At 47.4% G+C, this 27,808-nt stretch overlaps 1 protein-coding gene across 1 annotated transcript in view; it reads left to right on the forward strand.

The window, feature by feature from the left end:
* UCK2 (uridine-cytidine kinase 2) overlaps positions 1-16,127 on the forward strand; it is a 78,969-nt gene extending 62,842 nt beyond the window's left edge. Inside the window, exons 4-7 of the mRNA XM_008586060.1 lie at positions 1,324-1,466; positions 7,667-7,764; positions 10,642-10,690; positions 12,177-16,127. Of these exons, the coding sequence (XP_008584282.1) occupies positions 1,324-1,466; positions 7,667-7,764; positions 10,642-10,690; positions 12,177-12,316 (430 nt within the window). The 3' untranslated portion in view covers positions 12,317-16,127. The remainder of the gene's footprint in view (positions 1-1,323; positions 1,467-7,666; positions 7,765-10,641; positions 10,691-12,176) is intronic.
* The last annotated feature ends 11,681 nt before the right edge of the window (positions 16,128-27,808 follow it).

Here is a 27,808-nt window from a genome sequence, read left to right on the forward strand (position 1 = left end):
TTAGAAATATCTGGGGAGCTTTTAAACAGTGTTGATGCTCTAGCACCACCCCAGATTAATTAAATCAGAGCCCCTCGGGGGAGGGAGGGTCCAATAAATATTTTTGAAAGCTCCCCAGATGATTCTAATATGCATTCAAGCTATACTATGGAACTAGAGAACCTCCTAATCTTACTAACCTGGCCCTTTTCTGCTGTCTTGCACACCCTGCGTTCGGCCACTTGGTGGTTATCCCAGCAGTGCTTGCCTTAAATCAGGTACAACCCCAAAGGTCTGATCTAATAAGGAACCAGAGAGTATTTATGAGAGGGAAAAAATAACGGCATCCTTTCTAGTTGGCAATTACTACTGACCCTCCCTATGTTTGTACAGATAGAACTATTGTATTAAGGAGCTTTTCAAAAATTTATTTTATTTGGTTTTATTCACAAATATTTGCTAATCTGCTAGTCAGGGTGAGTCATAAACCTTGCAGTGATCATTACTTCCCTTTCAATAAATTTTGAGTTGGAGGCAGTGGGTGACAGGATCACCGATAAGGTAGTTATAGGGTGGAATCAAAGGCTAAGAATACAGGGAAAGTCGGGGCAGGGCAGAGCTGAAAGAGGCCCAGCACTAACATCTGCCCTGGGCACCCCAACCCTGTGAGGTAGGTGGATGACATAATGTGTATCTCTGCTTGATTGGTAAGGAAGGGGACTCCTAGGGAGCTAGGTGCTGACCTGTGGCCACCATACTAGCTTGTGGTGGCACCAGACCAGACAGAACTCGGGACCCTACTTCCATGCAAATGCTTTCTCTTCTATATCCTCTTTTCCAAAACTTTTTCTCCCCTCACTCTCTCTCCTCCTCTATCCTTTTCTCTCTCCTTTCAGTTGCCTCAGGACTGGGGGGTGGGGGATGCGATTGTTGAGAGAAAACTGTGAGTTGCTGTTTTTTAAAGTTCAGAGTGTTAGGTTCCATAAATGCCAGGCATGAGAGCATTACTGGAGACACCTTAGGAGAGAAAAGAAATCACATCTGCTTTTGTCTCTTTATTCTTCATTCAATAGTAGGTTTTTTATTCCAAGGAGGATGTCTGCCCTCTATTTCTGGTTTATAGTGAAGGCTCAGAAGAACTAGCATGGGAGACCTTTGTCCCAGCCATCTTTGCCCCTCTTCTGGCTTTTTGGTGCTGGGCCAAAGGCTCTGTAAGGCTGTGCAGGCCAAGTCTTTTGCCCCTGCTTGAAGTCTGAGGGAGAAGGAACCAGAACTGACAGCCCCACCAGAGGCTCTGGCTCCTGGTCCCCTCTTCCTCGCTAACATCAGTCCTGTGCTTTGCAGGAAGGAGGAGACAGTTACTGTCTATCCCGCAGACGTGGTGCTCTTTGAAGGGATCCTGGCCTTCTACTCCCAGGAGGTACGAGACCTGTTTCAGATGAAGCTTTTTGTGGATACAGACGCGGACACCCGGCTCTCCCGCAGAGGTGCGTTCTAGAAGCCTCAGGTGGCCCTGTTGGCAGCCACCTTGGGGGTGGGGGGCTGGGAGCTTTGACTTTCCCAGGGCAGCTGTGTTGTGGCCTGTCAGTTTGGCCCCAGGATATCCTGCTGCCCAAATGTTTGGTGACATTTGAGAAGGGATTAGTCACTTACTGTTGCACATAAGGAAAGACTCCTGAGGTCACTGAGATGAAATAAGAAGGTGACGTTCTGGTTTTGCTGGGAAAAGTTTGGTGAAATGCTCAGTTCCTTGTGATTTTTCTAAAAGTCATCAATATCAAGATACCTTGATTTTGGGGAACTCACTGTAGGACTTCTGGGGATAGGATCCAACCGTGCCTGTAGCACTGGGCAGCTTGTCCTAGCAAACTGCTTCTCTAGCCCTTTATTTTCCAGAAAGCTTCATGGAGGCTTTGTCACTCTCTCTAGCCAGCTCAGGGCTCTTCCTCCTGCAGGCCTGTGGAGTGTGGGGCTGTGCTGAGGCCCCATGCCTGGTGGTGCTGAAGGTGCAGAAATGCCCATGGGTTGGGGAGCTGAACCTGTGAATTAAACTCTCCAGGACATTGAGCAGAGAGTTTGCTTCCACTGAGAGACGTCAGGAGACTTCATGGAGGAAGAGAGGTCAGGACTTAGATGTGATGGGGTAGGGTGATGACACAGCAGCTCATGAAGGTGCACAGCTCAAATGAAGAAAGATAAAAACAGATAATGGCTTGTCACGAGAGTGGCAGGTGGCTGGAGTATATAGAGGGTTGTACAAAGACACGTTGGAGAGTAGCTTGGGGCCAGGTTGTGGGGACCGAGACTTCGAGTTTGGCTGGTGGTAGGCAGGGGAGAGCTACCACGGGGTTTTGAGCAGGGCAGGTGAAAAGGCCACTGCTCTGTGTTGGATGACTATTCTGACGGAGGATATGTGAGTGAAGACTGTAGCTGGGTTTGGCTGTTTGGAGACTGTTTTGCTGATCTGGACTAGAGGTAGGGCCGCCGTTAGGTGGTGGGAGAGGAAATACAGAAGTGGGGAGAGGTGAAAAGGGCATTAACCCAGCAAGGGCAGTGGGGTGGGGGTGGTGGCTAAATGGAGGGAGGAAAGGTGACTTAAGCTTTGAGACTTTTCTGTGTGAAAGAGAGAGGGAGACACATAAAATACTGAGGTTAGTTCGTAGTCACAGAGCAAATCACTGGCACATCCAAATTTTGTAAGCTCCAGCCCAGAGCCTTCTGACCTTGCCGTCTGGGTAATCTGCCCTTTTAGATTCATGAAACAAATCTGTAGTTTATCCAGTTGAGTTGTCATTGCCAGAGCTGTTCATGGAACCAATAGAACAGACAGAAGCAAGTGCTGAGTTTTGCCTGTCTAAGCGGTGACATGGTCCACACTTTGTTGGTTGGAGATACATTTGTGCTCCCAGGAGGGGGTGGGGGACAGGGAGTATTTTGTGATGGAAGGAAGAATGGGAAGGGGTGGCCTATATTTAGTCCCAGCAGAGCACCCAGCTAGCTTTGTGACACCCTAGGCTTGGGTTTCTTTCTGGGTAGTGTGGGGAGACAGGCCTGTTTTAGTGTCATGACTGTGGTCAGGTAAGAGTTACATGGTCTTTTTGGATAGATTATTGAAGCTTGAGCCTGGCAACCCCCCATGCTTCTGCCACAGGACTTGGCTTGTTGCCTTAATCCATAAGCCCAGGTCTTACTCTGGTTGTTCTGCTCCATGTCCACATTAGCTTGCCAAATTAGAGGCTCAGGATGATGCATTGAGAAAAATAAAATTTGGAGTCAGGTGAACTGGGCTGAGATCCTGGTTTCACCACTTACAAGATGTATGACCTCGGACAAATCGTGTTTTAACCTCATTTCCGTGTTAGAAGATTGTCTAATGATTACCAGTGCCAGGTTCTTTGTTGTGAAGATGAGAGGTAGTACAGGTAAGATACCAGACGGCCCGTTAGGAGGTGATAGAGATCTGTGGGGTAGATCAGAAGTCTGCTTCTGCTGTGACAGTCGGTGTTGTTCTGTTTCCCTGTGTTTTCTGTGAGGACTGGTCAGGGTCTCTGAGTGGGTCTGGTGAGGTCATGTCCTCATGAGCTGGTGATACCAGGCTGATGCAGTCAGTAGCCCAGCAAGTGGAACTCAGTCCTAGGGATGCAGTGATGCTTGGGAGGCCTTGAAGGAGGGAGTGTGAGAAGACGCGTGGAAATTAGGGCCAAGTTTTGAGTAGTGATGATGTCCTTGGAAATAAAGTGAATCTTGATGTCTAATTCAAACATCATCACAGTGTGGGTCAAACAGAACATTCTCCCTTTCTTTCTTGTACTGGGACCCTTCCATGAAAAGGGGACAATCCCTGCAGTGATGGTGGCCCTCTCTGTGGTTTCTTAGGGCTGGTTCTGCCACCCCCTGCCTTCCTCAGTGCTGCCTGGGCACGTGGCCGCTTTCTCATTTCAGATCTGCTGTCGCCACATGCCACCCACTGGCACGTCACTCTCCTGCTGGACTCATGGGACTTTTCTATGTGCTATTTCTGCAAATTCATTCTCTCTCCACATGGGACAAAAACCAAGCCTGGCATGTGCTTTGTAGAGGTGCTGCAGGGGAGGGGAGGGGTGGGTTAGTGAGAAGCAGCTGTTGGGCTTGAGAACATTCCTGGAGACCCGAGTTAGCTCCATGATTTTACCCATCTGTGTGTCACTCTGTCTGGGCATGTCACCCTTGCATTCCAAGCTGACTGTTGTGTGGGAGGGACCTGCCTTTGAGCAGTGCAGCCCTGGGGAGACTTGTCTCCTTCCCGCTGGAACCCCTTGTCCTTCTAGGGAATTGGTGGCCAGCAGTGCTAGCCTTCTTCCTTTATGTGCACTCTACCCTAAATTCTCCTTAAATGCAGGGACAGGGAGGAGGTGGGGCAGGGGATTCAGGACTGCTGATACCTAGTCTCTCTCCTGCCATCATCTCTGTGCCTGGCTCACACAGAATTAGGGCTGTAGTGGGCCTTATGGGATATTCAGTCTGTTCTTTAGCCATAGGGTAGGTTGTTTCTCTTCATCTAATTTTTAAAGTGAATAGATTTAACCTTTGAGGAATTGTCTTTTTTGGGGTCTTTCTAAATTTTGTTCTTGGTCTTGGCTGACCAGAAAAAGCATGACTGGATAGGGAAGGGCTGAAGTGGAAGGCCAGACAGGAAATGTGGGTAGACTTGCAGCTTTTTGCCCTTTGCTGTGTCCTCTGGAAGGACGTGCCCTGGCCCAGCAAATGTGCTGGGGTCAGAGTGATGATGGGGGAGCTGGTTTTGAGTCCCTGGAGTTGCTAATTTGTGCCAAGACCTTGTTCTGACTCAGTGCTCAGCTTGGCCCTGTTTCCTGCCTGTGCCTGTGGAGCAGGGCGTTTCAGTGCAGGGAACTGGCTGGCCCTGTGTTGTCCTTGGCTTAAGGCAGGGTCCTGGTTTGCTTAAAATGATAATTCTTGTCAAAGGCTCTTGGGGAGCAGTGGTGGGCAGTGTCTTTTGATTTTGCATGTTTCTGATGTCTGAACCATTTCCTTTTTCCTTTTCCAGAGCAGAAACTATAGTGTGACAACTCCCTGTCTTCCCTGCTTCTCCCTCTTCACTTGTGTCTTTCCATGTGTGCGTGTGTCCTGCCGTCCCCCCCCCCCCCCCCCCCCCCCCCCCCCCGCCCCCCCCCCCCCCCCCCCCCCCCCCCCCCCCCCCCCCCCCCCCCCCCCCCCCCCCCCCCCCCCCCCCCCCCCCCCCCCCCCCCCCCCCCCCCCCCCCCCCCCCCCCCCCCCCTCCCTCCCCCCCCCCCCCCCCCCCAGCTGCTCTGCAGGACTCCTTCCACTCACTGCTCCACTCCCCGCTGGGTCTGGCCGGCTTACCTGAGTTGGTGCCCACCCTCCAGCTGCACAGGTTAGCTCTACCAGGGGCCGTCGCTCTCCCGAAGTTTCCTCAGGTCCTGTTTTTGTTGCATTCATCATAGAAACCCATACTATTGAACATGTACTATGTGCTGCTGCTGTGCTGAAGAGTTTTATGCACATCTCTCTGTATTCCTAAATAATAACTTTATGAGGAAGGTACTATTATTGTCCTTATCTTACAGGTGAGGAGACTGAGAGTCAAAGTGGTCAAGTAACTTGTCCACGGTCACAGCGATAGGAGTGATTGGGGTCAGGATTCAAGTCCAGATGAGTTTAACCCCCAAGGCCCTTACCCACTAACAGTAGAGCAAGAAGCAGCTTTGGGGCTGCAGAGCAGATTCACTGTGACTCACCTTCTCCACCTGCCTTCCGCACAACCAGTTTCTCCTCTCCAGTGACATAACAGATGAAGCTACCTGGTCCACAAGATACAAGGGAGTGGAGGCCTGGGCTGAGGACAGTAGGAGGGCTGCATGAAGGAGTGTGTGTGTGTGTGTACGTGTGTATGTGCGTGTGTGTGTGCACGTGTGCGCTGGGAGAGTGACAAAGCTTCCTACAGTGCTTAGCCTCAGCAGTTGTGAAAATCCTGCCTCGTGAAACAAACTGGCCATCAGGCTTGTGAATAAAAGCTGCCCTACTGTGGCCATGTGTTTGTTTTTCCCCAGCTCTGATACCCTTTTGAGCTGGCTTCCTTTATGCTTTGGCCTTTATCTGGGTTTGTGTGAAGAACGGGAGGCCACATTGGCTGTGTGTTTTGGCCATGTTGAGCTCATTAACCATGAACTCTGAGGGCTTCTGGGGCTGAGTGATGTGGCAGCCCCTCGGGCTCCTTCTTGGCTGGTTTCCCCAGCAGGTCTGCTGGGGTGGCAGCAGGAGCAGGGCCTGGTGTTGCAACACTGCAGAAAACATTTCCTGGCTGGAGAAGGCTCAACTGCTGGGCTGGGCGGGCAGTCAGGAGGGCCTGGGAGGCAAGCCCTGACACATTAGGGACCGACCATTTTATTACAGGGCTCATGTGGAAAAACACTTTGTAAATCATGGAGCTGACATAAGGGTCTGATGGTGGTAACATTAGTACCCAGCTCTCTGGAATGTGGTCTTCCTGACAGTTTATTGGCCTTCTCATCTTAGAGACTTCATGTGTGTCTGGATCATAATAGTGACATCCTCCCTCCTTCTCTGCCCTCAACTGTGCATGAAAGCAAGTGTGTGTGTATATAATCATAATTATCTAGAGGCCTGGCTTTCCAGAAATTCACTCACAGATATTCCCCATGTTTGTTTATAGTGAGTTTCACCCCACGATTGAGTCTGTTAAATGAGAAATGGTTGTGAAGGAGCCGAGGGGCCATTGCAAATGATTGTAGACAGATCCAAGCTTTTGGGTGTGGGTGGAAGATTAAGCAGTTCAGATAATAAGATTTAAAACGACATCACTAAGGAGGGGCTGCTTTGATTGAGAGACTCTTCTTCCAAACTTACTTATGGGAACTTAGGCTCAGGGAGGTTAGTGTACAGCATCGGAACCAGGATGATCAGTCCACTTTCCATTTTTTGGATAAAAGACGCTATTAAAAAAAAAAGTGATGAAAGTCCCTGAATAGAACTGACCAGGGGCAAGGAGGTAGAAAATAGAAGACAGTGAGTTTGAGTCCACCTGGGCTTCCTCATAGCCCCGACCCCAGTTTGCTAGAGCACAGTTTTCTCATCTTTCACGAAGTGATTTTTCTCTTTGCAAATCTTCAGTGCTTGAGGGATGTGGGGACAGCTCACCACAGCTGGACCCTCTGCCCTGCCCTCTGTCCCCAGGGAGCATGGGTGGGAACCAGGAGTCACAAGCTGATGCTTCAGCAGTAGGTTGGTGGGCTTCTGAACACAGATGAGTCAGTGCAAGGGGACAGGTTGACATCCGGCCGTCTCTCTGGGCCAGGCTGCTTAGTGTTATAATGAGCTCTCTAGGGCTTCCTGGCTTTTTTTTTTTTTTTGGTTCACACTGAAATTTTGTTTGGGTCAAGTAATAAGGCTGTTGGCCTTGGCCCAGCAGCCTTTTGTTTCCCAGAGCATTTTGTCATAGCAGGATTTGACCATAGTAAGATGTGAAAAGGTAACTTGTTTTTTCTGAAGCTGCTGCTGATTTGCTTTTGGTCAAGTCTCTCAGGAGTCCAGCTTGTGAATTATCCAGAGTAACTGTGGAGCTTTGTGAGCCTGGTCTGCCTCGTGAAGGACAGTTACGTTATTGGCTCATGAACTGTTTTCTTGATTCTTGTTTTTCCTTCTCTTACAGTGTTAAGGGACATCAGCGAAAGAGGGAGGGACCTGGAACAGATTTTATCTCAGTACATTACGTTCGTCAAGCCTGCCTTTGAGGAATTCTGCTTGCCAGTGAGTTGTGTTCTTGGTTTGTTTTTGTTGAATGTAGAATTTAAAATTGAATGATACACATAAAGGTATGTAAGTTGATGAAGCTCCCTGGCTTGAATCTCACTCCTCTCACTGAGTGAGTCTCTATTCTGAAGACCCAAGAGAGAGCAGCCTTTGGCCCTTGCGTCCTGTGTTCTCCAGGAGCTCTATTCTGCTGTTCTTTCATAGAGTAGCTCTGTAGGGTCCTGTCAGTGCTTAGGCTGTTCGTTTAATTCCCAGCAAGTTGTACATGTGATCGTGGCATGAGACACGTCAGTGAGGATGTGTCATATCTAAGCATGGGTCTGCAGAAGGTCTATGATGATTGGAGTGTTGGTTCACTGAGGGCTCTGCCACAAGGTGTTCCTTTCTGAATCTCTCCTGCCACCACAGGTGAGCCCTGTGATGGGTCTGCAGAAGGTCCATGATGATTGGAGTGTTGGTTCAGTGAGGGCTCTGCCACAAGGTGTTCCTTTCTGAATCTCTCCTGCCACCACAGGTGAGCCCTGCTTTCAGCGTGTCTTTGGCCCCCGTGTAAGTCCCATTGGACTTGTGCTGTATTGGAATAAACTTCCTTACTTCCGTCCTGGCACAGACTTATGAGTCCTTCCTGTGGCAGCCGGGAATTCTTTAGTGAGGTGGCTTTCAGAGAAGGAAGGGGGGGGAAAGGGGATAAATTCTCAGCTTTTAGTGAAGCGGTCCTCAGCCCCGGAAGCACCCTCTGCTTCTTGGGAAAGACAGAAAGGCGAATGTTGTAAGAAGGCCCCCAGAGACAAGGTGTGGTGTGGTGTGGTGGGGAAGACGTGAGAGAGAACCTAGGTTTGGAAGAAGTACTTAACTCAGGAGAGTCCTCTACCTCAGTCATTGTGTCTTCTCTAGTTTGGCCAAACCATGCCTGACTCCTTATAATTATTATAATTAAGCTCTGTGCAGACTTGTTCACTAGCTCTCTGCATGATGTGGCAGAAGCGAAGGGAACCAGGTTTGCTGAAGTAATTGTGGGTGATAGAAATGTATCAGCCTCAGAAGCTACTGAGGTGGCCCATGCTATCCTAGGATATTGTGGAGAAAACATTAATCTCTGAGAGGGAGGGAGAGATTGGGACTTAGCCTGATCTTGGGTGAGATCTTTTGAGGAGACTTGAATCTGTGATGGCATTGAGAATAGGTTTAGAGTAAAGCTGGGTTTGGGAATTTCTCTGTTTATCCTAATAATGAACTTCTTTCCTCTCCTGGGAAAATATAGTCCCAAACTGTCTTTGTTAATTTTAAATCTGTTAGTAGGTATAGACTTGACTTTTTCTTCAGATCAGGACAGGTGGACTTTCTGAGTCAGTCTGAGTAATGTTGATGCACTTTCCATTGCCTTGGAGAGGACTGGACTACAAGATTAGGTTTCTGAGAAAAGGTCAGAGTAGGCCAAGGAGCTGTGATAGCCTTCCCATCCATTTATCTATCCAAGGACTTTTCCTGGTCTTTTTAACCTAATAATAACACAAAGCGAGTTTTTTATTGGACATCAGTTAGGGTCAGTTGCCAGTTTTCTGCTGCTTAACCTAGTTGTAATGGAGCTCAATATTCTGGACCAACATTTTCTGAGTTGTTCCTGGCTGTTCCCACTGTCCAGCCACTCAGGGAGGACCAGCTTGTTCCCCTGTAAGCCCAGAACTTGGACCTGATAAATGTCTGTTTAGTTCAATTGGGTTTGGGCCTGACACAGCTACATTTCAACAGTTCGAGCACGGAAGCTGCACAGAGTGAAGATGCGCACACACTTAGGGCATTGTTTATGTCACCCCTAAACTTAGGTTTTATTCCAGGATGCAGTTATTTGTAGAATGGTCCACAAAATCTCAGTAAATTAAAAAAAATAAAAAAGGAATGTGTCTAATTGTGGCCTGACTTTTTTTTTTTTTTTTTTTTAAACAGCCACTCAGGGAGGACCAGCTTGTTCCCCTGTAAGCCCAGAACTTGGACCTGATAAATGTCTGTTTAGTTCAATTGGGTTTGGGCCTGACACAGCTACATTTCAACAGTTCGAGCATGGAAGCTGCACAGAGTGAAGATGCGCACACACTTAGGGCATTGTTTATGTCACCCCTAAACTTAGGTTTTATTCCAGGATGCAGTTATTTGTAGAATGGTCCACAAAATCTCAGTAAATTAAAAAAAATAAAAAAGGAATGTGTCTAATTGTGGCCTGACTTTTTTTTTTTTTTTTTAAATAGTGTAATAACAGCCAGTGAAACTGGTTGTCAAGGGGGATTACATTTTCTGGATTTAGCCTTGTGCCAGGATTGAATAGTGTCACCTTTCAGACCGTGTGTAAAAGTCCAAGGCAAACTAGTCCGCTTTTAAGTTTGGGTTTTTCTCATTCGTATTTTCCCTAGTGGTGTAGAAGCAATTATGTGTTTGGTTTCAAAGAGGTTCTCTGTGCAGGTTATAAGCGGAAACAGTGTTAAACATTAATAACAAGAACTCAAGAAAAAGCTGATAGATTATAATGTAGATAAAGTGGATAAAAACCCATGGTAGATAATTAAAAATTGAATAATGAATTGGTTTTGAGTTAACCACTCAGTCTGGACCACGTTCCCTCACTGATAGCTAAAAGTCCCCATCCCTCATTTTCCTGCCTCCCTTCTTCCATTCACATTTCAGCTAAACAAGGTATTTACTTGGTTTTCCCAAATTTCTAAATACCTTCACCATGAAGTTTTAAACACTATTATATTTGAAGTCTTAAGTTGTGCCCTGTGGGATCAGTAGAAGGAAGACTAATGTTCCCTTGTAGAGGGGCTTGGAGTAGTTTGTCTGTGAACTCCTCTGTTAACACACTGTAAATATCTTTCTCTGCAGACAAAGAAATACGCTGATGTGATAATTCCTAGAGGTGCAGATAATCTAGGTGAGTCCCACTGGGGTGTCATCCTGTGGTGCATAATTTCTGCCATTTGTCAGTCATAATTTGGAGCAGGATGTGGTGATAAACAGGGCTCTGGAGACCTGGCTGCACCACTAGAGTGCAATTGTGAGCCAGAAAAGCATTGCCACCTACACGTCTGGCCTTGGGGACAGGCCTCTGGGCCTGTGGACATGTATGTACTGCAACTGATGCATACTTGTACTTCTCTAGCAGAAATAGAGGGCTGTAGGCTATCTTCTGTCAGTCCCCAATGATGACACTTGGATACCTTACATCTGAGGCCAACTTTGAACAAAAGCAGATTTCTTCCTTTGATCTCAAATTCGGAATAACCTGCCATCACGTTAGCCCTTAAGGGAGCTGGTCGCTACCATTATTGTATTTATTTCTTTGTTTTGGCTTGTCTGGGAAATAGGAATATCTCTGAACTAGCATGATATGGTAGAGTTGATCTGTAGGATAGGACTCTGTCTTCTCATCCTAATTTATTTCATTTTTCCTCCATTTAAAAAGCTTCTTTATTTTCTGAGCTGTTTGAGAGTAAGTCACAGTGGTGAATATTTCACTGTTTTTTTTTCTTTTTGTTTGCTAAGGGGATCCAAACCCTTGACCTTGTTGTTATAACACCTCACTCTAACCAGCTGAGCTAACTGGCCAGCCCTCACTGTATATTTTTTAAGAACAAGGACATTCTCATTTATAACCACAGTGCAGTTATCAGATTCAGGAAACTTACGTGATATATTCTCCTTTCACCTGGAGATGTTCCTCAGCCTTTCTTTGTTTTTCATAGCATCAACGTTTTTGAAGAGAACAGACCCATTGTTTGGTAGAATGGCCCTCAACTTGGGTTTGTCCCCTGTTTCCTTGTGATTGGATTCAGCTCATACAGTCTGGAGGAATGCTCTAGGAGAGATGCTGTATTGTGTTCTTTGTGTACCACATCAGAAAGCACTTGATGTTTATTCCATTTTTGGTGATGTTAACATTAATCATTTGTTTGAAGTGTAGAGTTTATTTCTAATGCTAATAAAAGATAGCTCCACTTCTATTTTTGAGGGGAGGAGAGGGCTTTTATGACGTTCTATCTCAGGATGGGAAGCTGGCAGGTGCCCTAGTGGAAAGGTCTCAGAGCTAATTGGTGGTGTCAAAGCCATAGCTGGTCATTAGGTCTGCAGAATGTTGATCGATTGCCTTATCTAGGGCTGATTCTGATCATCTCCTGATAATAAGCCCATTCATTAAGGGCTTACTCTGTTGCTGGGCATTGCCTCTCCCACTCCTTAGAACTCTCTTGCGAGGGAAATCATGCTATTCCAGTTGGAGGCACTGGGAAGTTGAGTGACTGACTTTGCCCCTGGTTCCTGCATGCCCTTCCTCCCAGACAGACACAGGCTCACAGCCCTGCACCTGTGCTCCACCCCTCTCTCCTCATACCCTTAACACTCTGCTGGTCTCTGCCCCACAGTGGCCATCAACCTCATTGTGCAGCACATCCAGGACATCTTGAATGGAGGGCTCTCCAAACGGCAGACCAACGGCTATCTCAATGGCTACACCCCTTCACGCAAGAGGCAGGCGTCGGAGTCCAGCAGCCGGCCGCATTGACCCTTGTCTCCTTCAGACCCCAGCCCCTAACTCCAAGAGACAGAGGAGGGGTCAGGAGGCCCTGTTCATCTGTACATAATGTTTCCTATGACATTACTGTATTTAAGAAAACACCATGAAGATGAAATGCCTTTTTTTTTTTTCTTTTTGTACTTTGAAACAGCAAAATGAAACAGAACTTGACCCCGAGCTTACATGACAGACTGTGCCAACTACTACTGGTGATGCCTAATTATGAATCCAATGTGTATCCAGTTATAAATACATACATACATACATATATATATATATACATATATATATATAAAGGATCTATTTTTGCGTAAATGTACAAAAACTGTAAAGCTGTTTGCCGTAAGTATTTTGCAGGAGGGCCTGTACTTGAGTGTTTTGTGACTGGAGCTGGAGTTTCACCAAGGGGAAATTGCCTGTTGTGTTTGAGGTGGGGCAGGCTCAGGCATCTGTGGGGGACGGAGTGCAGGACGGTGGCTACTGTCCCATTGCTCTGAGTACCTGTAGAGCTCAATGGGAATGGGATTTGAGACCCTCGACTGCCTCCCCTGTCAGATGCTGGAGCTTAATCACGCGTCTCTTGTCTTTTTTTGAGTTGAGATTAGGCAAGACCTCAACTCAAAAATCAAACTCAGGGAAGAGGCCCACTGAGAAGAACAAGCCTTCTGCATTTTGTTCTTGCCCTGCTCCCCATCCCTGGCTGCTTGGCTAGCTCGGTGCCTCCTCCCTGACTCTCCTGCTTGTCTGCCTCTCCACAAAGCCAGAGCTGCCTCTTTCTCCTTCCCTGGCAGGGACTTTATGGGATCACTTCCTGGTAGAAATAGAAAAGGAGGGAGTAGAGCTGTGCCTGCTCTAGTGACTGAGGAAGCGCTGGTGCCTTCTGCCTCCCAGGGAAGTAACTGGTCAGATCCCTTGGGCTTTTCTTTCGGGGAGGAATACAGTGTGGCCCCTCACAGGCTGGGCTTTGGTCAAGGACTTCTGGTAACTGCCAGCTGGCAGCCCCATACAGGGTGGCAAGAGAGCTCTTGCCTGCGTAGGGGCAGTTGCTTTTATTCACCAAAACATGGGGGTTTGCAGTGAGACGAGTTTAACATGCACCTTTTGTCTGGAATTCTCTCTGGTAGCATCCCAGCCAGGAGGACTGACTGACTTACAGTATGGCTGAGTGCAGATGGCGGCAGCTGAGCATTAAGGGGTGAGGGAAAGGAAAGTATTTTTTTAAAAGTATTTAAAAGGAGAGTATTTAAATCATGGGTACCTGAGTTGGAATCTCAGGTTGAGAACATGGGGTGGAGATTTCCAGCTCTCCTAAGAGCTTCCTGTTGGTGGAAACATCTCTGGAAAAAGGACAGATTCCTGACCTCCTGGGTGGGAGAGTGGAGGAAGGAGGGGACTAGGCAAGACAGAGGAGTTACACAGAGAGGGCGAAGCCTCGGTTCCTAACTGCAGAAGAGCCAGAGGTTTTCATCTCGCAGTGCTGGGGGGGCCACGCCCCTCGTTACTTCCCTGTGGCTGCCACTGTCTGGAACATTTTGGAGAACCTTCTTCCACTGCTCTCAGAGCCTGTTTGAGCCATTCAGGTAAATCTGACTCCGTTACTATCTAGTTACACCAAATTCCCCCTCAGACTCAGCACCATCTAGTCTGACTCCCTTTTTCTGGGCTTGATTTGACTCTAAATCTTTTTTGTTTTGTTGTCTCAAAAAAGTAAAATCTCATCCCCGACAGAGCCTTGCCACCCCTGAGACATTCAGGAGAGTGCGCTGCAGGCTCCGAAGGGTGCTCCCAATGACAGCAGCCATCTGCTGGGAGCAAGGGAAGGGGCCCCCAAGGTGCCTTCTTTGAAAGCCGGTACTCACCGGGATGGGTAAGTTCCGGAGTGTGTTTCAGGATCAGTCTTTATTATCTCTGTAGTCATACCTTGTACAGTTCTGAGATGAAGGGTGGATGGCAGGCCTGGGTTAGGATCCTGAGGGCACAGGGGCCCCTGGCCTTGATGGGGTCTTTGTGTGCTCAGGTGAAGCCCATTCCTGTCTGGGAGAGCCTCGGCCTTTCCATGGGCAGCATGCTCAACTTTACTTGAAGCTCCCAGGTGCCAAACCATTTAGTGCCTTGGCTGTCTGTTCCACTGCCTTGGAAGACGGATTCTTCTCATCTCTGAGCCTTTACTTACTTCACCGCTTCCTCATCTACCTGTGGTGTTGGGACCAAGGCTCCAGTATCTCTGAGTAGCCCACTTCTAGCTTGGAAACAGCTCCAGGGCTGCCCTGCCCCCTTGTACAGTGATCACTGGTTCTTGGTGACTGTCTGGGGCACGGGGCAGTACCTGCTGGGTTCTGTGACACATGCGTCTGGGGCAGGAAAGGGATGAGGGTCTCTACTCCTCTGTGGCAACCCAGTATTTAGCCAATTTGTGTATCTGAACTTTGAGCTTTCTGTAGGACAAATCGTGGTCTTAGTTTTTTAGGAACCTCTGAATTTCGGATTCCATTGGAGAGTCAGGGGTGTAATTATTAGACCAGAAACCATGACATTTGTCATCTAGATACTGTTTGCTGCTCAGGGAGGAGGCACAGATGAGCAGAGTGGGGCAGTGTTGGTTCTTTGTGCATGGAGTCCCTTGGCTTCAGAGCCACCCAGCGGTGCTTGCTTCTCTCTCCCTGCTCAGGGACGGTCTGTGCACCCAGTGTTCAGGAAACACACATCCACGCGTGGTGCTGTGGGAAGGTCTGGCCTCACACTCCTCCACACTCAAGGGACTTCCGCTGGCCCAGGTTTCTTACTCTCAGGCAGTCTGAGACCAGTCTGAGCAGAGAGATGGGGGTCTGTTTAAGAAGGATGCAAGTGTTGTGACCTCAGGTGTTCTTTGATTCAGAGTGGATAGGATAGACCCTTGAAGAGGCAGTGGATTAAAGGATGGGATCTCTGTAGAACAGGCCAGGAGAGGAGCGGAAGGGAGGAATCTCCAGTTCACCTTTCCTGAGAACTGACCTAATCGTCCCCGCCCCTGATCTTGGCTGCTCAGACTCATGGGGCCGTCCTGGGCTGGGAATTGGATACTTGTCACCATGCCCATGTGGGGATTGCCAGTATCTCATTAGGCCACTGGGTTAGGCTGGAGGCTTGCAGAGCAGTTGGGAAGCAGGAGGGGTTGAGCTGGGTTGGTTCGTATATGACCTCCCTGGCTGTCCTTGTGCACTTCCCTTGATTAGCACCCTTGACCTGCACTAGCACCCAAGGGTACTGGAGGGAAGTAGCCCCTGTAGGGAAATATTTTCCTCTGCCCTGGAGTCACCTATGTTCCTGTCACAGATCCCAGGGCGTGGGCCGGCTCAGGCGAGGCTAGGGTAGGGTCTGGGGAACAGGACTGCTTCTGAGAAGGACCAGCTGGACTTGTCCTTTCCACTTTTCTCAGAGTGGAGTGAGGAAAACATTCTTGGTTTCAGACAAAACAAGGAAGAGACAGGCTGGGAAAGGCATGATTGGGATGCATCTGGAGCTCAGAGTCCCCTTTACTCTTCTGTCTCCGGACCTTCTGCTGCCCTCCTGTGCCAGGGGACTGTATTGCAGATCAGCTTGTTTGCTGCTCTCAGGGGCAGTGAGTGCCTACCCCGTCCTGCCTCAGGAACAGGGTGAGTGGCTAAATAGAGACTTAGGCTTTTTTCCCCCTCTTTAAAATGCTCCCTCTACCCCTCCACCCCTTTTCTTTTTTACTGCTCTTCCTTTACTGTTAGTAGTTAAAAAATGACCACATATTATGTACTTTGCTGTAAATAAAGACTGAACAAAAAAGATCCAACTCTCGCCTTGTCTGTGGTGCTTGGTCGTGAGCAGCAGCCGAGGCCCGTGGCCTCAAGGAGGCTGGAGTGTCTCAGGGAGGGGTAGTGCCTTGCGTTTGCGGAGTAGACGTGCTCATTTACCTGCTGCTGTTAAGCAGGAGCCTGGGGCACGTGTGGGGCCAACCCCAGACCTCAGCTAGGTTCGGATGCTGTTAAAGAGTAGCCAACCTGCATTTCTCCTCATCACGGGGAAAGCCGGGCCAAGGGTTCTGGGAGGCTTTGGTTCTTGGGACATTCTGGCTCTGTGTTCCCTGATGTCATCCAGTTTACACAGTCTCCTCCCCCACTGCCTTCCCTGGGCCACTCACGCAGCCCCTTCCTCAACTTCCATATTAAAAGCTAAAACAAAACCTAGAGTAAACTTGAGAAGTGTGGGCAGTGGATGGTGGGAAGTTTATGTTATAACAATGTAAACAATTTCAAGTTGAGTACAGGAACACTTTGTACTCTGGAATGAATGAATGTAAATATAAACAGGGTCTTCAAAAAATTCATGGAAAGATTTGTATTGCCTTTTTTTTATCCTCTTATATAAAGATGACCGGTAAGGGGATCTTAACCCTTGACTTGGTGGTGTCAGCACCACGCTCTCCAAGTGAGCCACGGGCTGGCCCTTATTGCCTTTTAATTCCATTTTTCTGTGAGATTTTCGAAGTACCCTCTTACGTCTATCTCTGTTTCTTTTCTTTTTTTTTTTTTAAAAGATGACCGGTAAGGGGATCTTAACCCTTGACTTGGTGGTGTCAGCACCACGCTCACCCAGTGAGCTAACCAGCCATCCCTATATGGGATCCGAACCCGTGGCCTTGGTGTTATCAGCACCGCACTTTCCCGAGTGAGCCACAGGCTGGCCCCTATCTCTGTTTTTAAAAGACGTGGTCACCCACCACCAGGGACTTAAAAATAATTGGTTTTTGTGCTCTTCTACTCTTTCCTCTTTGACATAGGCAAACCCATCTAGGAGTCTGGCAGATCTTTTAACAGGATCCACCCTCGGAAGGCTGTTGTGTTTTTATTTTTATTTTTTTTAACATTTGATGTGTTTTGTTTCTGTTTTTTTAAATTGAATCCTAATAGATTATACATACTTTTGGGATTCAATGTTGACATGTTGATCAAATCAATATTACTAGTATGTATATTGTTACAAATTGTACTTTTTCCTTATGCCCCTTGTCCAATCTCTCCCTATCTCCCTCTCCCTCCCCCTCCCACCTCTGATAACCCTAGATTTCTTCTCTCCCTCTGAAAGAGTAATGGTTACTTTGTTGATTTGTTGTCTAAATGATCTGTCCAATGCTGAGAGGTGTGTTCAGGTCCCCCCATATTATCATAGAGCAGATGCTTCTTCTGTCACTCTGGAATGGGCTTTATGGAGAGAGACATCCTCTTCTTTTCTTTGGTCTCTGCTGGTGACTCTCCATGTGTTGATGCACTCCAGTGGCTGGCGGACCATCTGCATGGTGGTTGTGACATCTAGCCACTTTTGCGGCAGCTGTGGTTACTGTAGTGGCTGTGATCGGCCACCCACACAGAGGTGAGGTTTTTGGCATGCTCCTTGGCGCTGGTGGTGTGCCTGGTTGTGGGCAGGGGGTCTGGTCCCTGGCTCCATGTCCTGGGCCCCCAGGAGGGACCCTGAGGCGCTGGTGGTGTGCCTGCATGTGGGAGTGGTGTCTGGTCCCCGGCTTCAAGCCTCAGGTCTCCTGGTGGTCCCCTAGGCACTGGTGGTGTGCCTGCATGTGGGAGTGGTGTCTGGTCCCCGGCTTCAAGCCTCAGGTCTCCTGGTGGTCCCCTAGGCACTGGTGGTGTGCCTGGGCTGGAACTAATATTTTGTCCTTTCCTTCTAAAATGAGGGAACTTCCTGTGGGAACCAGTACTTGAGCTGTGTGGTTGAGCTAAATTGCTGTTTTTGCTGCTTTTTCCCTAGGGAAGGCTTTTTGTGCAGCTCAGGGTTTAATTATTGACCTTATAGGTACTTCTGGCTCTCCAGAGACTTGGTGCACCTGGGTTGTGTAGAAACACAGATCTGGGCCCGAGTTTTTTCATCAAACTATACCCCATGCAATTCTGTATTCCTGACCAGTCTCCTCTGAGTGGTCCTGCACTGATTGGGGGAGGATCGGCTGTCCTTGCTGTGTCCCAGTGTTCTCCTGGTGGGCCCATCTCCCCCACCACCCTTGCTCCAAACACTTCCCATGGGACAGGCCTTGCGCAGGTCCCTTGGGATGACTCACAGGCCTCTGAATGGCTCCCCTTTTTCAGCTGTTCTGGCTCCTCACTCCTGCGTGGGTCCCCACGGGAATCCTATTAGTGGTCTTGCTGTCCTGGGGGCCACCAAGGACCTTTTCTCCCTTGCCACCTCCAAGCAACTCCATCTGAATGGCATAACTGCAGCTTCTGCCGGCTCCTGCTGCATGCACTCAGCATTTCCAGCCTTAAAGCGACTGTAGCATGAAATGCTCCGAGCAGTTTTTTCTTTCTCTCATGGTGGTTTCTCCTGCCTTCATGAACTCTGTAGGTCTCTCTTCCTCTTCCCCTGAGCTCTAGCAGCCCCAGCTTAGCTGTTGTTACATTTTTTTTTTTTTAAAGATGACCGGTAAGGGGATCTTAACCCTTGGCTTGGTGTTGTCAGCACTACGCTCAGCCAGTGAGCGAACCGGCCATCCGTATATAGGATCTGAACCCATGGCCTTGGTGTTGTCAGCACCGCACTCTCCCTAGTGAGCCACGGGATGGCCCTGTTGTTATATTTTTATAGTTTTAAATTGGTTGATTTCTGCAAGAGAGTGATGCTGGGGACTGCCATCTTGACTGGAACCCAGGCTGCTGTGTTTTTAAATAACACTCAGGTGCCTGTACAAGAGCTGGTACTGTCAAGCATTACTACCATCTGCAAGGTGAAGTCATTGTGGGTACAGAGTAATGGGACTTGCCTGATGTCACACAGGTTGTGGTTCTGCAAGCTGGTGCTTAGGTGTGGTCCAGTTTCCCTCTGCAGTGCAAACGCATCTTCCCAATTCCATGTAGACCACCTCTGGACTTCAATGCTTCACTTGGGACTCCGCTCAGTCTTCACAGCTCAGTCCGGAAACTTTGTTGTAATTGGAGGGATGGTGGTGCCGGCCAGGGAAGCCCCTCAGTGGATTTGCCTCATCTTCTCACCCTTCTGTCACAACATCCTCTGAGCCAGCCTCTGCTCCACTACTAGGAAGAGACACCTGTTCATCCAGTGCTGCTTTAATCAAACCATTAATTGGAGCAGATTAACAGAAACCTGTAAGGACCTGCTTAAATGTTTTTAATGAGAGAGTTGGAAAAGGAGACTTGGGATATGGGAAAGTCTGCTTTGGGAGGATGGAACCAGAGAGATGGACCTCTTATCATTTGGTGCTGGGGATGTTTAGATTTCTATTTTAAAGCAGAGTTTAATCAGATTGTTTTCTAAACCCAGAATGAAGTAAAGCCACTTGCTAGATTTTAGCATGCACTTACATATATTTTCAATAAGCTATGAATTAAAATAACAAAATGACCTAGTGAATCACTTTGAGTTAGGACTAAATTCAGAAGTATATTCTCAACTAAGTGGATGAAGATAAGGGGCAGGAGAACAAAATTGTGCCTTATACAAGCTCATTTTTCACAGAGTCGAATCCGTGCTTGGCACTGCCTTTTTATGCTGAGGATTTGTTTGGACGAGATCAGTGGTGCCCAGGATGAAATGGTGAGGGATTCAGTGCGGTGTTCATGAGTTTTTACTGTCCTGGTCCAGAGGATGCCAGCATGGCCTCTGCCTAAATAGCTCACGTGTCATGATGGGTTTTTTTTGCTGAAAAGCCCAGGATTCTGTCACAAGATAATTATAATTGTGATGTTCTCAAGATTCCTCTTTATCAGTGCCATATACTTTCTGTCCTGTTCATGAAATCCACAACTTCCATTGTAATGTTCACATTCGACTTTTCCAGCCTTCGTTGCGCTTTCACTTAGCTACATTTTATCCTTACAACAGCCCTGCAAAGTATGTGAGGAATGTCGTCGTGCTCCAGTTTTATTGAAGAGGAAACGGACTTAATCCAAAGCAACAACTGTGAAGTAGGACAAGCTGTGTAGTGAGGTTGTCTGATGTGTGTCTGCCATCTAGTGGTGGGATTCAGATCGCAACAGGAGGATTGCCTTGGGTTGTGAGACGAAACGTCATTTGCTTGGCTACCCTGGTTCCTAAGAGCTGTGTCAGAGTGCCTCCTAGAAGTCTACTCATGTGATTTCTCATTTGTTTTCTAGAAAATCTTTATGAAAGCCTTCACTAGGGAAGATAGAAGCTGACCCTCTTAATTTCTTCTAATTTTCTGTAGTGGTTCCACAAGCTGCCCCTCATAATCAGTGGGAGGCTTGTTAAAAACATTACTGGGATCCATTCCTGAGAATGCTAATTCTTTAGGTCTAGAGAGGAAATCTTATAACAAACTATAGGTGAGTCAGATGCATAGGCAGGGTTGGAAACCAGGTGCCTTGTGAATTTAATCATGTAGATTATTAAAATCTGTGGTGTTCATAGCACTGGGGATCTTGTTTTTCCCAGAAATTTCCTATGTATTGTTTAATACATGCATGGAGACTGGAAAGCAGGTTTTGAAACTTCCCTCAAGCCCATTCAAGGCCAGCCTGCTCTCTAAGGTCGTCAGTCCCCAATAGTCACTGGGCTGTGATTTCCCTAGGAAAGTGCCTTAGAATGTTTGCCAGAGCTGGGTAAGGATTTATTTATTTAGCCAGTACAAAGATTGAACCCCAGATCTTGTGTTATCAGCACCACATTCTAACCAACTGAGCTAACCAGCCAGCTGAGCAAGGCTTTAGAAGTCATCTAGTCCAGTGGCCTTCAAATATGTTTTAATCATGAGCCATTCATGAAATTCTACTTGAAGTCTATATTGCTAGGGCTAGGGCTCTCAGACCTCTCAAGCCCATTGTACAGACTGGGTCACAAACCCTTCACATGCAGGTCCACGAGCTAGGTAGTAGGAAAAGATCCTGGGAACCATGGTAAAAAAAATAATAGGCTTTATTCAGAGCTAGGATCAAGCCACCCAAGTGTCCTCCCAGAGCATCCCGAGAAGTGGGGGCGGCAGCATGTACCAGAGCCTTTAGTCCTTTATACTAAGTCCCAGGACATAACCCAGGACAATGGGGTGTCCATACCCAATTACATTAGATAATAACCAAGGACCACCTGGGTGCACATGGCTATTTACATCAAGTGCTTGGCAAGATTCTGAACATCTGAGGGACCATGACCATTTTCCTAAATTTTCCCAACAAAGTCTCAATGTAGAAATCGGAGAAAAGCAAGGCTGTTTGGCTAATGCTGTCAAGGTAGTTTGTAAACATCACCCCACCCTCTCCCTTGAGAGTTCTCAGAGTTTTCTTGGAAACTATTTAAGAACAACCTCTTCATTTCACAGTTGAGGAAACAGGCCCAGAGGCAAAGTGACTGGGTCAAAGTGTTGGGCTGTAGGTCTGCAGTGGATTAGATTAGGGCTTTAAAGAGAAAACTGTTACATGTTTTAAAAATTACATTTGGTTAGTTGGTGTCAGTTGAGGTCTGTAAAGGGATTTCTCCTTCTGCTCAAGGATTTCAGTGTTGGCTGGCCTCGGCTAAGCAGGGAGGCAGCTTGTTTGGGGGAAAGCTCTGGAGTTAAATAAACCTAGATTTAAAATTTGGCTCCCTCACTTAATAGCTGTATGATCTCCTGGGCACAAGAGTTGCCTGGTGAGTGGTGTCTGTGGCTGTAATCCTGGTGTGCCCTTAGTGATTGGGCTGGGATGGGGCTGAGTTCCTAGGGAGCCTGGGAGCAGCTGGCGGGCTTAAGGAGAAGTCCCTAAGATCTCAGCAGTCACTGTTAGATCCCTGCCCTAGGCTACCCTCGGCTGTTGCGGAGGGGAGTTTAGCAAAACCAAAGCAGGATATTTGATGAAGAGACATACCTAATGGGTTTCAGCCCACCCCTGAGGATCTGAGCCTCGCAGGCCTGAGGCCAACCCACTGCTGGGCCTCTTGCCAATGCCAGTGCCCACCCCAGGGTGAGACTCTGAGATGGAAAATGGGTTTCTGGATGGAGTAAGAAAGGATACCTACCACACATACTATTTAGTAATTTAAAGTGGATCCTAAAACTTAAGGATGTGTGTTTTAGGACCTCAAGAGAGTGAATGTTAAAAAGTCCTGGCATCAAAATGAAGGGGTCAAATACTGTGTCCTCTGGTTGTTCAGCTGAAGAGTCTGCCTGGGGGTCAGACAAGCTGAAGGGCCCTGGAAATCTTCAGTGGGACACCCTACCTCTCACCTGGAACCCCTTCAGGGCCAGCAGCCCCACCGCTCAGGATGTGCTGGTACACTGGCTGATGAAAACACCTCATCTTTCTCAATTATGGTTTTTAATCTTATTTATTTATTTATTTTTTTTGGTGCCATGGACCCCTTTAGCAGTCTGGAGAAGGATCCCTTCTCTGAATGTTTTTATATACATCAAGTGATATACAAAAGACATCAAAGTAAATTATATTGAAATACATTACCAAAATACAAATACAAATCTGTGATATAGTCACCTATATGTTTCTTTATTAATGTCAAATAACAAAATCCAGTGGCAGGTCTAATAATTACCACAATTGTGAGATAGCAATGAGCCTAAATGATATTTTGAAATTCTTTAATTCCTATGTGTTATGAAAAGAACGATTTCTATTGCTGACAAAATACAGCTAATATTCTGTTGGGAAAATAGAATAATTTAATCAGGCCCCCCCTCACCTTAGGTCTGGTTGGGGTGGTGCAGTGCATTCTTTGTAAATAAGTTGTGTGTGGGTGGAGTTGGTGTGCATGGGTGGCACTGCCAACCTGGCTGGTGTTGACTACTTCGGGCATCTGCCTTGCGTGGCTATGCTCTCAAACCTACAGCTCCAAGAACCTTTTGGCCGGTTACCTAGCTCATAGACCTGCATGTGAGGGGTCTTGTGACCCAGCCAGGTGTGTGAGGGATTTGTGACCCAGTCTGGACAATGGGTTTGAGGGGTCTGTGAGCTCTAGACCCAGCCCTAGCCTGACATATTCCTATGATTTTTTTTTAAAAACCGGTCATCTCTATATAGGGATCTGAACCTGTAGCCTTAGTGTTATCAGCACCACACTCTCCCAAGCGAGCCACGGGCCAGCCCATAATATTCCTATGATTTGTTGCCTACAAATTGCCTTCATAATGGAAGAATATGCTAAATTTTGGCTAGAGGCTATGAAAATAAAGATGTCATTTTTCAAGTTTATGGACCTCGTGTATTCTGCCCAAGGCTTCTGTCTCTAATCCTCAGATTAAGAACCTCTGGTCTAGATTTAAATCTTCCCGGTCACCTGGCGACAAAGTTAGGCTGAAGGTATTAATTGGTCTCTGTTTCTTATAACAAAATACCCGGAACCGGGTAATTTATAAGAAACAAAATTTACTGCTTATAGTTTCAGAGGCTGGGAAGTCTAAAGTCCAGGGAACACATCTGGTGAAGGCCTTGGTGGTGGTGACAGTGACCCAGGGTCTCACATGGCAGAAACAGGCAGAGCAGAGAGAGAGAGAGAGACTAACCTCCTCATTTACTCTCCTTTTAAAGCCCTCAGAACCACGCCCATGACCACCATTATTAATCTATTCACTATGGTATAGGCCTACAATCTAACCACCTCTTCAAGGTCCCACCTTTCAATTACTGTAATAGGATTTCCCACCCTCAACAGTTTACAGTGGGGATCTAAACTTCAAAGAGGTTGGGGGGCATCCAATCTACAGCATTCTTCCCCTGGACCCCCCAAACTCATGTCCTTTCCACGTACAAATACATTCATTTCATCCCCAAAGTCTTAACTTGTTTCAATTCAAAAGATCAAAGTTGAGAGTCCCATCTGTGAAATCAAAACAAGTTACCTACTTCCCAGACACAATGGTGGGACAAGCATAGGGTACATATTCCCACTCAAAAATGGAGAAATAGGCCAAAAGAAAGGGGAACAGGTCCTAAACAAGTCAAAAACCCATCAGGGCAGGCATTAACTCTCAAAGCTGGTGAATCATGTACCTTGACTCCATGTTTGAGGTCTTATGCATGCTGCTGCAGGGGTTGGGTTCCCAGGTCCTTAGGCAGCTCCACTTCTATGGCTTTCCTGGTCTCAGGTAACACATTAGCTCTCACAGGCTGGCATTGCATGCTGGCAGCTCTACAAGTCTGGGGTCTCTGTGGTGGTCCCACTCTCATGGCTCCACTAAGCATGGTGCTGTGGGGGGTTTTCTGCTGCAACTCAGACCCCATGTTTCTGCTTGGTGTTGCTCTAGTGAAGGCGGGCTGCAGTGACTGTGCCCCTGTGACAGATCTCTAACTGGGCTTCAGCCTTTTCCATACATTCTTTGAAATTGGGGTGGAAGCTCCTAAGCCTCTATAACTCTGGTATTCTGTGAGCCTGCAAACTTAACACCAGGTGGATGCTACCAAGTCTTCTAGCTTGTATCCCCTGTGACAGATCTCTAACTGGGCTCCAGGATTTTCCATACATTCTTTGAAATTGGGGTTGAGGCTCCTAAGCCTCTATAACTCTGGTATTCTGTGAGCCTGCAAACTTAACACCAGGTGGATGCTACCAAGTCTTCTGGCTTGTATTTTTCAAAGCTGCGGGTCCAGCCACGCCTGGGGCCAATTTAGCCATGGCTGGAGCAGCCAAAGCAGCTGGGGTGCTGGTGCTAGAAACAGCTTCCCAAGGTGGTCCTGGGTAGCCAGTCCTTGCAGGGTGCCTCAGGCCTGTTCCTGGAGACCATTCTGTCACCATATCCCTCAGGGCCTGTAATGGAAGACTCAGCTTCAACTGAAATGACTGCAGGGCCTTTCTCCCATTGTCTTGGCTATTAGCATCTGGCTGCCTCATAGCCATGCTAATGTCTTAGGCAACTAGTCCCTCTGATGCATCATTGAATTTCTCTCCTGAAAATGCTCACTACTTCTCTACAATGTGGCCAGCCTACAATTTTTCCAAATCTTTCCACTCTACTTTCCTTTTAAATTCTGGCTTCCTGTCATGCCTTTGCCTCCATCACTCAGCATAGGCTGTTACAAGTAGCCATGCAACTTGCTGAATATTTTGCTCCTTAGAAATTTCTTCCACCAAATATTCTCTAGTTCACAACTCTTAAGTTCCAACTTCTACAAAGTCCTAGGATACGGACAGAAGGCAGCCAGATTCCTTACCAGTTCATAGCAAGGGTGATCTTTGCCCCAGTTTCCAATAAACTCCTTTCTATCTGAGACCTCCCTAGAATGGTCTTTTCAGTCCATATTTTTTATCAGCATTCTGCTTGCCACCACTTAATCAGAATCTAAGTTCCAAACTTTCCTTGTGTTTTAGTCTGTTTAGTGTTGCTATAACAGAATTACCCGAGTGTCCTTGTGGTGTTGAGTCTGCAGGCTTGCAGAATGCAAGAGCTTGTGGAGGCATCACACCCAGATTTCAAAGGATGTATGGAAAAGCCTAGGGACCCAGGAAGAGATCTGTCACAGGGGTAGAGTCACTGCAGAGCCTTCAGTAGAGCAATGTTGAGTGGAAATGTGGGGTTGGAGTTGCAGCAGAGAACCAGGAATATGCCTAGTGGAGCTGTGGAAGTGGGACCACCATGGAGATCTCAGAATTGTAGAGCTACCAGCATGCAACGCCACCCTGAGAGAGCTAAAGCATGGTCTGACACCAGGAAAGCCATAGCAGGACTGTCTGAGGACTTGAGGGCCCAAACCCTCTGTTTTAGTCTGTTTTGTGTTGCTATAACAGAAATACCTGAAATTGGGTAATTTATATGGAAAAGAGGTTTATTTGGCTTATTCTGGGACAGCTGTATCTGGCACGGGCCTCAGGCTGCTTCTACTCATGGCGGAAAGTGGCAGGGAGCCAGCAGGTACAAGCAGATCACATGGTGAGAGGAAGCAAGAGAGAGAAGCAAGAGAGAGAGAGAAGGTGCCAGGGTCTTTTTAAGCAACGAGCTCTCACGGGAATAGAGAGAGAACTCACCCATTAATCCCCCCTCCCCCAGGGAGAGCATTAATCCATTCATGAGGGATCCGCCCCTATGACTCAAACAGTTTCCAACACTGCCACACTGGGGAATAAATTTCCACATGAATTTTGGAGGGGACAACACATCCAAACTCCGTCACCTTGGTTTTCTTGTCTTCTAAACTTTCACCAGCAGTGAGGCGTTTTCTAGCCTGCTCTTCCAAATTCCTCCAGCCTCTCCTCAACACCTAGTTCCAAAACCACTTCCACATTTTCAAGTACTTGTTACAAGCAACACCCCATTTCTCTGGTACCAATTTTCTGTATTAGTCTGTTTCTGTTGCTTATAACAAAATACCTGGAACTGGGTGATTTGTAAAGAAAATGAAATTTATTGCTTACAGTTTCAGAGGCTAGGAAGTCTAAAGTCTGGGGAACACATCTGGTGAGGGTCTTTGTGGTGGCAACAGTGACCCAAGGGTCTCACGTGGTAGAAAATGGCAGAACAGAGAAAGACTAACCTCTCATGTGCTCTTCTTTTTAAGGCCCTCAGAACCATGCCCCTGACCACCATTATTAACCCATTCACTATGGCATGGTCCTACAACCTAATCGCCTCTTCAGGGCCTCACCTTTCAATTACCTTAATAGGATTTCCCACCCTCAACAGTGACAGCGGGGATTAAGCCTCAGTGAGGTTGAGGGGGCAACCACTCTATAGCACATTGTGTCAAGGCTGGGAAAAGGCCCCAGGTGAATGCTGTTCTTTTACCTAAGGGGATACTGGAGACCAGAGAGGGGAAGTCTGAGAACAGGGCTTGGATTAGGCCCTGGTCTAGTGGGAGTTCTACCATCATGTGGCCCTCTGGTAAAGGTTACATTTTTCTAGCCCTAAGGCTGCAGGAAGGCCTTTAGTCCTCCAGGGGAAGCCCGGGCTTTGGGGGCAGCCCCTCTGAAAGCCTAGTCCACAATGATGCCAGGAGAACAGCAAGAAAGAGCCGAGGAAGGACAGCCTGGAGGGTGAAGGCGATGGGAGGTGGGGTTGCATCGCAGCAGGAGGAATAAATGCTGTGAAGTAATGGATAAGGATAAAATGGACCATTTTCAAAGAAATTTGGGGGGAATAAATAGAAAGCTGTCAAAGAATATAGTAAGGCAAAATCTTTGGGATGATATTGAAAGGGTGGCAACACATTAGAAATCCATTTATTCCAACATTCCACAAAGGTCAAAAAGAGATGATTGTGAAATGGAAGTTAGAAATTATCGATAATCAAAGGAAAAGAAGAGGAAATAAACCTAAAACCTAAAAACGGCTAAGGGAAGACACCAGGGAATTGTCTTTTTCATCATGTCTCTGCCCCTGTCGTGCTTGTCCACAGCACTGTGAGTGTGTGTAATTAGTTTCGGTCTCTTCTCCTGGACTGGCAGCTCCTTGAAAGCTGAGAGCATGTCTGGCTCCTCTTAGTATCCCAACATTTGGGGTGCCAAGTTCCTGCCCCAGAGCAGGTACTTGACAAATAAAAGTATGCATGACTGAGGGAAAGCCGTGTGTGCAGCACAGGA

The sequence above is a fragment of the Galeopterus variegatus genome, unplaced genomic scaffold, assembly GCF_000696425.1.
Source record: "Galeopterus variegatus unplaced genomic scaffold, G_variegatus-3.0.2 Scaffold3815, whole genome shotgun sequence".
In the NCBI taxonomy this organism is placed as follows: Eukaryota; Metazoa; Chordata; class Mammalia; order Dermoptera; family Cynocephalidae; genus Galeopterus; species Galeopterus variegatus.